Genomic DNA, 12312 nt, shown 5'->3' on the forward strand with positions numbered 1-12312 from the left:
CACGATTCTCTCGTCTCGCACAAATTTGTGACGCGCGAATAAATTTCCCGCTGTATTGGCACCATACATTGATTGGATACGGTATAAGTTTACGCGTAATCCGCCATCGACTTATCGTGGCGCACAGCCGGTCGGGTGTACTTACCCGTCGGATCCGGCCACTCGACCCTAATCAAAGTCTCGTCAATACGATCGGCTGGGTGGGGTAATCGGTCCATTACGCGGACCTCGGCATTGTCCACCCTCCTGGGCGCTGATCGCCCTTCTCCGAATCCGAAGAATCCTCTCCGGTTGTACGTCCATCTACCAAACATCCTGCCCACCCAACCTCCCTTCTCGACCGCGCGAAATATCCTCGAAGGTCGATCGTCCTCGTCTGGCTCCTCCGAGGATGCTCTCTCTACTGACAGATCCCCCTATCGGCTGCCCGTCAGGAATACCGAGGGGAATGGCACGCGTACAAGTCGTTATCCATCGGCTTGTGGAGCAAACTCGCTCTTGCCAGTGTGTTCCTTGGAATTGCCGAATGAAGAAGGTTAGCTGATGGGGGATGTTGAGGATTTTAGGATGATCAATCAGAACGTCTAGCACGCGCTTCTGTTGTTAAGCTTGTAACGTGCCAGCTATTGGCGAGATTATATTTGAAAACATCGCTTTAGTAGTGCTTTCTAGATACACATAACACAGTGAATCATTACATCTTTGTCATTTGCCAATGAACAAACACGAAATGATTATTGTCCCATACACGTATGTCCAAAAACATCTTAAAGATATTTTTTTTAAGTTTTAAAGAGATTTTTAAAAGTCTTATATCTCGATTTAGGACTTTTTGTTGTCTGACGTGTTACACTGTGTCTCTTGCTGTAAAATACAACAAGTATATCTCATCTCTTAATAGGTTTGTTCGCGTTGCTTGAAATCCTAAAAAATGTTTGCACTTAAAACGGGATAAATATATATTCAGGCGTTGAAAAAATCAGAGAGAACGAAAATGCTAAGTGCAAAAAGTGCAAGCAACGCGAACAGATCTAATACATTTAATATTTATCACATATTTTTACTGAAATGACAAACATCGTTCTATTAATAATAAATTTCTTAAATTTGCCTACAATAATGAAATATAAAATTTATGGTAAATATAAATTTTTTGAAATCGGTGAAACAAAAATCAGTCTAGAACAATTTTTGAGAGTTCAAAGTCAAAACCGAGAGAGAAGAGACAATTTGATTGACAGATCGTTCTTTCGATCGTTTCGATCTTTTCTCGATTACTGGTGGATCGCTGGTAGTATTGGCGGTGACGTTGGCTATTGCGGCTGGTACACATCACGTCAGGGGTTGGTGTCGGGGGTGCGCGCGGGGTTAGTCGGCGGCGAGAGCGGACGGGAGCGGGTAGAATCAGGGTGAATGGGATCAGTTAAGCGTGTTGCACAATTATTCGTGTCCGGTCGCGCGTGTAATGGCCTGCATCGACGCTGCGGCTGTTGTGCGGCGAGAGTAGAGCGGTCCAGAGCGTACAGTCGGGATCTCTCTCTCCCGGCATCCAAGCTGGATAGACGGTTTGATGACGGAGAGCCTGGTCCGGGTTAGCCGGAGCTAGCTCGTCTCGAAACGTTGCTTCCGCTATTCGCCTGTTACTATCTCGTAGCGTTGGAATGGTTCGAGATGGAAGTTACGTACGCTCGATGAGCTCCAGACGTAGTGAGTGTGATCAATGAAAATCGATGTTTCCTAATATTCGAATATATATCGCGAGAAATTGGATTTAAACATAATTCTATTTTTTCTTGTATTTTCTAACGGTTCTCATTACATTACGGCAGATCGCTTTACATAAAAAATTACGCGTATTTACGAAATTTCGGTATTAAACGAAAAGCACAATATTTACCTGAATGTATTTGAATACAATTGAACCATCCAAGTCAAGTTTCCTCGTCTTTTAACTCTAATAGCAGCGCGCTATTCTAACGGTGACGTTCTCTCAGCGTCACCCAGTCATTATTCCGTGGTTTTGACTCAAACTACGCGAGAAGGATCGGCTTTGCTCTTATACCGCTCTTGTCGAAGCTTGTCGACCTCGTAATTAAGAAGCTCCGCTCGATATCCGACGTCCGCGCTGCATTAACGGTTGTGTATATCCGGCTGCTGCACCAAGCGTCGATTGCAGAAGGGTGTGGAGGATGGGGTTGGCGCGCGTATGGAGTATGCTGAGGACCATTATGTGCAAGTTGAGAGCGCAATGCTTAGATCCTTGTGCTATACGCCGGCTCGTTATAACTTTGGAGTTAGCCAGTGGCTCGGTTGCGGGCGTAAGGTGAAGACGACAACGATGACGACGGCGACCGTCCCCCGGATTGGAGGGGGACGAAGAGCCGTGGAGACCATTTTATGTAATAATAATTGGATGGCGGTGTCCTTTCATCTGGGTATGACCCCCTTCGCATCCCGCGACCACAGGAGGACGAAAAAGAGGAAGAAGGATCCCGCGCGGGGCGACGGCGAGGGACGGACAATCAGTGCGCAGCTATGACGACGGAAATGATTCTCGTACGACGAGTGGCTGCGGTTGTGAGATTTTACAAAGAGCCTTGCCCCGATCCGCCACATCAGCCTCTTTTGCCTCTATCTCCCTTTTTCTTGATCGACAATGGACGATGGAAGTATTTTGTGTGCACAGGGATCATCGCGTATCATTAGAAAAACGACGCAACATTTTCTCCAAATCATCAATTTTTTCCCTAAATTAGGAATACTAGAAATAAAATTAGAAAAAATAGTAATTGTTTTCACAGTCTTTGAAATTATAAATTATTGGAGATTAATAAAAAAAACATTAGCAACTTAAATTTCAGATACACAGTAGGTCGTTAATTGAATTATATATTTAGATATTTAATATATATTAGAAATTTTTTTATACATATAATCATTAAAATATTACATTTTTTTAAATGATTTCGAATTTAAAATAGAGACAAACATAATTTGCATAATAATTTTCACTAAATTTTTAAGAGTCTTCGAAACAAATTTACTTATAATTTTTACAAAAATTATTGCCAGCAATTTCAATAAAAAGTACAAAAGTTGGCAGCAGTTTTTATAGCACTTTCTTGATCCTCATAGGATTGAATTAATAAATGATTCGCGAATTAATTCTAATCGGAAATCTTCGTCTCTTTGTAGGTGTCGTCCATTAACAGGGTACTCAGGAACTTGGCTTCGCAGAAAGAGCAACAGGCGGCCGCGGTGCAAGCGCATCAGGGTGCCGAGAGTGTCTACGACAAGCTGAGAATGTTCAACGGGCAAGCAGCAGGTTGGCCACCAGCATGGTATTCGGCAACACCTCCCCATCATCCTCTGGCCACGGGAATTCCAACCGCGGCGACTCCTGGATCCGGTCAGACTCTTCTGCCCGGTAGTCAGCTTCACGGCCGTGATGATTCTTTGCTGAAGCGGAGCGGTAAGTTTTAATTTATTTTGCTTAATGATGAAGTGCTACTAAAAATATTAGCGGATTCGGCATCTGTTGACGGCATATTTTATTCATCATGTTAGAGACCATGCAGACCATTACTAATTTACCAGTCGTTATCTTTTAATCCAACTTTATTTTATCTTTCAAACAGTGAAAAATGAAATCCGTATTAAAAAAGAAATTAACTTTATGTTGTGAATAAGGATTATAAAAATCTTTCTTTCATGTAAAAAAAATAATTCATATAATAGTTTTAGTATAAAAATTCAATTTAATTAAAATTTCAAAGACAAATATGTATTTGCCTTTGCACACTAAAATTTATATAATCTTGCTTTTGAAAAGATATCTTCGAATGTGATTGCGTTCTCTCTACTCGTATCATTTCGCTCTATTCGCGAGAATTATATGTTGCATTGTGAATTATGGACCCACGACACTTCGCCCAATACATGTATGTGTACATACGCGGTCGAGTAAAGAAAGAAAGATCTATCCTGTAGCGCTATAAGTCTAATAGGATCATAAAAATTGGGCCTGCGGTTCGGTTTTCAGTCAAAACCACGAATGACGAATCCAGATGTGGCCGCCAATAGGTAGATTACATGAACCGATAAGTGACAGGTAGAAAAGTGTTTTCACTAGCAGCGTATTCTCCGCGGATTCCGAAATGCTTTTCTGCAGTCTTGAAATTCATCTTCTGTATTGTGTCTCTTAATTATATATGTCAATATAATTCTCTTGACCTAATAAATATTCTAACTAATTTGTATATTAGTATATCAAAATATATTTTTGCGTGCCAAATGACTTCACGATAATAACACTAACACTGAGTCAAATATAAATGAGACAGTCAAATATAGAGACGATCTTTTTTTTTTAATTTTTGTTCAAATCTATATAGGAGTGTCTTAAATCGCGTCGTCACTTATGAAGTAGTAGTTTATGCCTTACTGGATACGTCAAAGTGCTGCTTATAGTGTACACTTGAATGCACAGGAATGCATCGAACGGTCGATCGCGGCCACTTTGGCCACAGCGGCCGCATTAAGCGGCCGGATTGTAGAGAGCATCGGGCTAATCTCCTCTCTTTTTTCACCGGGCGTGCGTCGTCACCTAGAAAATTAAAGCCAACGATCCGTCTGCAGCGGACCACCGAGGATCGTTCCCGGTCTGGTCGTTACGCGCAGGGGTGTTCGCGAGGAGATTTGGGGGTGGGTTCCGCGGGAAGGAGAAGAACGGGAGTTGACGGTTAGAACGATGAGGCAGGGCAGGAAGGACCGGAGGGAAAGAAAGAGGCGTGTTTGGGGTGCCGGTATTTCTAGTCGAGGGGGTTTCGCAGGGTCGAGTCCAATTGGGGGTTGCGCGGGGGTTGAGATGAGCGAACGAGAAAGCGAGCAGCTGACGAGTGAACAGTATGTATTACATATATACATGTATACATTATATACATATATATATGTATATATATATATATATATCGTAATACATATGTACATATCTATGTACGCAAGCGTAAGGGTGTATGTATATATGTACATCTCTCCGCCGTACGGAGGGACAGACACGGACAGAACAGAGGGATGTAGGGAAGGTACCGGGAGGAATGGAACGAGACGAGGGTGTGGTGCGCGGAGGCGGAAAGTAATCGCGGCCCACGGGGCTTGACGAGGGGCTACCCTTGCGCGCATACGAACCGACGCACCAACACGAGACGCGACCCCGAAGACCGGTCGCGCACGCCTGAACGCGCGGCGGTGTCTAGGAATCTCGAGAACGGCGGATCGTGTTACGGGATCGATCGATTGATTTGACGCGAAACGGCAGGCTCTCTTAATTAGATTGATGCTTCTTACAATGCAAGAAAAATGCCGGAGATTTTGGATTTTTATTGTTTAAGTGATGGAAAAATGATTAAAGCTTAACAGAGTTTAGGAAGCAGAATGACAGTGATCGTTTTGCACGATTATGATTATACTTGAAATGTAACATGAAATTAATCTTATTGTGTAATCGTAAATGAGGAAAACTTGTCTTTAAGATGGCTGAAACAATACATTCTGAAGGAAAGATAATTAATTCTTGTTCCAGACACCGGGTCTCTATTGTCGCATCAGCAGGAGACAACTTCGGATGGTAATTCGGAGCACAACTCCTCTGGCGACGAGGACTCGCAAGTGCGGCTGAGGCTGAAGAGGAAATTGCAGCGCAACCGAACTTCCTTCTCTAACGAGCAGATAGACAGCCTCGAGAAAGGTTAGTAGGAAATCCGAAAAATTATCAATCTTAACAGTCACTTATATAGTATATACGACTTTAGAAATCATGTGCTTTTCCTCGACTGTGAACTCTTCTTTCAATTAATTTCCCCTTGTTTAAAAATTTAATTGGACGTGTAATGCTTCGCAATTCGTAATGTTCGCAATTATATAATTTTTCTTCTTGGTCCTCGAGTTTCAAATTAAAACTTTTCATATATTTGTTCGCGATAAACCGAAAAGCTATTGTTATATCGACATATCGAGAATCGGTATTCTTCTTCATTCGATCTTTGGAATCCGCTCGGTTGAGAGAAAATACGCAATGGCCGGTTTCGTGTATATCGCGATAATTAATGCCGACGACGCGGCTAAATAACGAGCACTTGTTGCAAACTGGTTTCGTTTCAGAATTCGAGCGGACACATTACCCAGACGTGTTTGCACGGGAGCGTCTCGCCGAGAAGATCGGATTACCTGAGGCACGTATCCAGGTGAGTGTGAATGTGCGAATGCGGCGTGTGTGCGCTTCCTCTACCGACATTCGCTCCGCCCCACCTGTCCTCCTCTCTCCGACCCTCTCGCCCTCGCAACGTTTTCCCCGGGCGCGTCTTTCTCTCTTCTTATTCCGCCCGTTCCTCCCGGGAGGGTTGAACGGCGTAAGTGCGACGACGCCCTTTCATTAAACGCTTTTAACGTGCGGCCACGTGGTCGTACGTGGGGAACATTAAACACCTCCGACGGCGAGAGCTTGATACTGCTCGCGAGACTTCCAATGGGATTTTGTCACCTCTTTCGTCCGACTGTAGCTTCGCCGCCATTTACGTATTCTTATATGCGCGCGCGGGATTTTTCTCGCCAGTTTGCGTAACCAGATGCACGATTTATTTGTTTATCAGAATTTAGGAATATGCGTTAGAACATATATTTTTCTGATAATAATGTATTGATGTGTGTTGGAAATTTTATTTAAAAAATTATTAAATGAGACAATTTTGATCAATAATGTGGAACACAATTATACAAATCTAAATGTTTTACTGAATACATTGCAAAACGATAATTGAATTTTATCCAATGTCCTGAAGGACTTGGAAAATTCTACAAATTTGAAGAATCTTTGATTGCGTCGACAAAGTCAAGAATCGTGGAAAACGAGAGACAGAATTTCGACGGAATAAGAATCATTTAAATTATAAGAAAACTCGCAAAACCTTGCATTTAAAGTGGGTAATGCCACTGCAATTCTTGTTCGTTTCCTCGTAAAGTTTCCGCAAAACTCTCTGTTCACCATCGCTTTTCTGCGAAACGAGTTTATATTCTTCATGTGATGTAGCAAACGCTGCAACTGGTAGAAGAATTATGATAATCAAAGTAAGAGAAACATAAATATTAACCTCCGCGATAATTAAAAAGTTATACAATCAAAGAGCTTCAAAGATTTAAAAAAATCCGGACATTTTTAAATTATTACAATGCACTTATTTTATTTTAATGCTCTTTATATATTTCAAATGCTTGTGTTGTCTAATTGTAACTCGTTTTCGGAAGCAATGGATTAAATCAAAAATCCTATTTTAATTCATTACATTATATTCATTACATTTTGTTACATATAACTCGACAATTGAATTACAATTGTAGTGAATCACAATTACATTTTCTTCCCATTGCTACAATAATCTGTTCTAAACAGTTATTAGCAACATGGAAATATTATTTTCAATGCGATTAAGTTTCCTGTTACATGTGTAACCATATCCATAATACATGTTGACGTTGTTTAGCAACTCTCCCATTTCGATAACACCCTTTAGTTTTTAATCATACAAGAGCTGCAAAATGCCGTGATGTATAATTATAATTAATACCAACGTCAAACCGTTAATACATACGTAGCCTTATCGAACATTGTTTGGCCGCGTTTACCCTCCACCTCCTGCCGCCTCTCACCTGCACTAGCGCGGTATGAAGAGACGAAAGGGTCGACGAAGTGGCCGGCGGGGTTTGGTGTGGTGGTAGTAGCCAGGCGCGCTGAGCGTTATGTGGACGTACAAACAGTGCAAGACCATGTTGACGCATGTTTTCAAGCCTCGTTGGCTGGTATTGATCTTGCTAAGTGCAGGAAACCGGGAGTTCCGGCGTGGGAGGGAAAAGGAGAAGTTCGACGAGGAGGAGAGAGAGAGAGAGAGAAAGAAAGAGAGAGAGAGATAGATAGAGAGAAGGTAATAGAGAAAGGAAGACTGAGCGAGACCGAGCGAAAGCGAAAGAGGGTGAAGAGAAAAAGATAGTAGAGGTTCTGGAGAGGACGAAAGAGGGAATCGCGGAGATCGCCGAGTTGAACCGATTGCCGGACGATCGTTGAATGGCAAAGTATGTGAAAGACGAAGAATGAAGTGCCGGGAACTCTAATGGAACACAGAACACATTACGCGGCACGCCACACAGCGTGGCAAGGCACACGACGCGGCATGGCGCGGCATGTAAACGCGGCCCGTCCGAACCGCGAGGGATCGTGCAAAAGGCCTAAGAGGGTTCTCGGACGCAACCATGGCAACCATGGTCGTGTCCCCAGGGAGGTCGCCCTCCGATTGGCCCATCCCTCGCTTTTCCACCTATATACTTCGGCCATGGCCACGAGATTCGCCACGCCGTACTACCGTCACGTCGTTGGCCGATTATCATCCGCGGCATTCCCTAAGTCGACTCGTATGAGCGCGATGGCCGATACGCTACGAGGATTAAAGGGATTTTTGCTCCAGGGCGTTAAATAAAACAGACACAAATAATAAATCATAAAGCTGAATGTTAGATATGTACGAGATCTGCTGAGATCTGTATTAACATCGTCATGCAATTTCTAGATAAAGAATTTATTTTCTTCTCGTTTATATCTTTTTCTTTTGGTAAAAATGAGAGTATTTGCAGCGTGACAGTATTTGTACGCTTCATTAATCTCTGAAAGTACTACGAGGCGTGTAAACGAGCGAATTTCTTGCGCTTCCAGTTGGCACATCGTGAATGAAGGTCGAAAGTTTCAAGGTCGGAAACCAGTGTCGGAAACCGGTCTCCCACCGCATTTCAACCGTTGACGACGCTGAGAGGAGACTTGTGTTCTTTGAGTAGGTAACACTAAGGACCGAACGTGTTCGTATCACGGACTTTCGGCATGGATCGATTCGGACGAGTTTTCGGAACGAGGGAGGACGAGTTTACGAGGGACGATAGTATTGGGCGGAAGGAGCCCGCTGCGGGCGAATGGCAGATATTTGACGGTGGGGTGGTCGAACACGATTTGCTGCACCAATGGGAGGACAGGAGGATAGAATTTATTTTTTGATTCAATCGAGGACCCCCGTGCTCGTAGCGTGGCGTTATACGTGAGATTGCGGAAGGCTTGTATTTCTACGTTGATGGCATTTCTTTCCGCTGCGAAAAACATCCCTCTTTTTTTCCTATATCGCACACGCGATAATTCGTTACGTCAAAATCGACAGAAATGGAAATTGCCGTTATTGCTTTGTCTTCTATTTTCATCTGCGTGCACTACTATGCAAAAATATGCGGATTACTCTTTCAAAAACTTGCGCTGTAATTACACGACTATTCACTGTATTAAATATAACTTATTAAATTTGAGTCTTCTCTCCTTATTAATGATGATCATCATTCCGCGAATAAGAATCCATCAATTGACATTTACATCAACGCAACAATGGTTGGAATTGTAGGACAAATTTATATCCATAATAATCAATAATATTGTATAATAGTAAAGTATAATCGTATAGAGAATGGCATTAAAATATTTCATCATACATGAAAAGCGCAAAATTTCTATAAATGATATTAAGTGAAAATCGATCAAAATGTTCAATTAAATAAACGAAGAAGTTCATATTCGGTTAAAGCGGGTTTTGATGTAATAATAATATTTTGCGTGAATTTCATATAATTTATCTAATGATTTCATATAATTCGTAAACTAATAAAATTCGTATAATTGTGTGTCTGTGTAAAATTGTCACTATTGAACAGTATTGCAACATACACATAAAAAAGAGACGTGAAAGTCAAATGCATGGTTCATGGATTGCTCTAAGTGCCGGCGAGGGAAAACCGATATATCGAAGGGGACGAATCCTCTTATCGCCGAAAGGAATCACAAAAATCAGGAAATCCGTGCAGGCGTAGGATAGGGAACGATAAACTCTCGATTTTTATTATACGAACCTCCATCGTGTTATTCAGGATATCGCCTCGACATAGTGAAAAGACATCGAAGTCATTCTTAATTCTTTAATATTTTCGCTACAATGTCATATTTTTATATAATTCTGACGTATTCTATATCTCCTTCTAATTATAGCTCTGCAAAGAAACAAGGAGTCGATTGAATAAAAGTATAAAGGTTAAAGTTAATCGACGTTTTAAAATCTAATAACATCGCAGATAGAAATAATCGAAGACCTTCGACCCGTCCCGATAATATTAATGCAAGATTGGCGCGATTGGCGTGAAGGGGTATACTACCTACAATATTACGTATTAGAGTACGCTTGTTCTCGGATATCGAGCTGCAATTTGTAGTACAATCATAAGCTTGAAAAGAGACGCGTAAAATAAAAAGCACGACGACGAAGGGGCGGCAGGTAAAAACATGTAGGGAGGATGCGCAAGAGACCAGAGCGAGAGAAGGGTGCTGTATATGGGAAAGGGCCAAGCGAGCAAGAGTAACTCAATTTCCCGTTTGACAACTGCTCAATCGCAATTAACAAATTGGAGGAGTGCCTCGTGCAAACTCGTGCGTCTGTTCGCACGAGATGCGAAAAAGAGTGTCTGGCCGCTAGATTTCGCGCTACCTGGGGAGTACACAAGAGGCTCGGTCGTATAGAGGCGGAATGGGAAAAAAAAAGAGAGATGGGAAAAGAGAGAGGACGAGACAACAGGGTGGTTCGGGGAGGGTGAAGGCGTTCTCTCCGGAGAGGAAGCAGAAGAGAGAGTCGTGAAGCGTGAACGAGCGCGAACGAGTACGAATGCGGACGAGTGCGGATGATGCGAAATACCGTGCCGGCGGCGCCGAGTGTGCGGCTGCACACTTATCGTGACAAAGGCACCGTCATTGTGTCGGTTGCAGGTGTGGTTCAGTAATCGCAGGGCGAAGTGGCGTCGAGAGGAGAAATTACGGAACCAGAGGAGGGCCGCCGTCGATCAGGTGGTCGCCGGTGGCAGCGGGGGTAGCAGTGGCACCGCGCCTCCCGCGGCCACCCCTGCTACGCCACGGTTGCCCTTAAACGCTGGATTCAACGCCATGTACTCATCGATACCGCAACCGATTGCCACTATGCCCGACACGTACAGGTTAGAGAATTTTTTGCGTTAAAGTAACACCATTTTTCTCAAATGCAAAATTTATATGCAAGAGTAAACCTCGATCGTTCGATCGAGTCGATAACAACGATATTCATTGCTGTAGAAAGTAAAATGATTGCTGAAATTTTGTTAAATCTTTTTCACAAACCTCAAAATTTTTATGTTAAATATTTCTGTATAAACTCTCCTTTTAGATCCTGAAACTCCATTTGCAAATGTAATTACACGTTACTGTAATTAGAGTTTGGTCGTTCATGCATGCCAATGCATATCGTGACTTGTTGAGTAGTTCGTTGTTTTTCGATATGGATGCTTTTCTCACTCGTAGCTCGATGTCAAGCAGCCTGGGCGGGTCAATGGGTGGAAGCTGTCTTCAGCAACGCGCTGAAGGCTACCCGGCGTACGTGTTTCACGAGCCTCTTCATTCGCTCACGCAGTCTTATTCTCACGCGCACAGCGCGGCCGCGGCCGCGCACTCGCAACCGCATCGCGGCATCCCGACGTCTCACGGTGGCACCCCCACAACGCCAGGGGGACAACCCGGACCAGGTGGAGCACCTTACCAGCCGACAACCTCGACCGCAACCGGTGAGTTCTCGCCACGACTAATTTTCCGTGTTCTCTGTGCCTCGTGCTTTCAAGGTCACTCAAGAATAATTTAGGTAGAGCCAGGAATAATTAGTGTTTGCCGGAAGCAACTAACGATGTAGCTTACAGGAGATGTACGTACATGTCTTTCAAAATGTTTACAAATAATAAACGGTATTTTTTATCTAATTAAAAAAAATCTTTTAATTTCTTCTGCGATTTTCCTCCGATTAAGCGTATTTAATATTTCAATTGATTTTTATTACTCGTTATTTCTTAGTTTTTTTTCATTTTACAAACTTCATTTTATGATTAAAGATGTATTATATGTACGTATTTTTTAATAAAATGAAAAATAAAAGTTACAGATTTTTTTATATTATATTTAAAAGTCACACAAGAAGTTTAGGCGATTAAGAACCTGAATGAAAAATTACTTCTCAATAAGAAGTACATGTTTTTAAAAAAATAATTAAAATAAAATTTTTACTTAAAAATTTGAAAATTGTATTATTAAATATAAATATTGATCTCTTACTAATCTGTTTTACGTGTACATAACAATCATCTTTATACGGAAAGTATAAATTTTTAAGTCACTTT

At 42.3% G+C, this 12312-nt stretch overlaps 1 protein-coding gene across 1 annotated transcript in view; it reads left to right on the forward strand.

Annotated features, from left to right (window-relative positions):
- The window catches only part of toy (paired box 6 protein twin of eyeless), a 29182-nt gene that overhangs the window by 12826 nt on the left and 4044 nt on the right, over positions 1–12312 (forward strand). The window contains exons 4-8 of the mRNA XM_018455893.1: positions 3196–3472; positions 5582–5746; positions 6160–6242; positions 10886–11109; positions 11450–11709. Coding sequence (XP_018311395.1) covers positions 3196–3472; positions 5582–5746; positions 6160–6242; positions 10886–11109; positions 11450–11709 — 1009 coding nt within the window. The remainder of the gene's footprint in view (positions 1–3195; positions 3473–5581; positions 5747–6159; positions 6243–10885; positions 11110–11449; positions 11710–12312) is intronic.

Source organism: Mycetomoellerius zeteki, unplaced genomic scaffold, assembly GCF_001594055.1.
Source record: "Mycetomoellerius zeteki isolate Tzet28-1 unplaced genomic scaffold, Tzet1.0 scaffold52, whole genome shotgun sequence".
Taxonomy (NCBI): Eukaryota; Metazoa; Arthropoda; class Insecta; order Hymenoptera; family Formicidae; genus Mycetomoellerius; species Mycetomoellerius zeteki.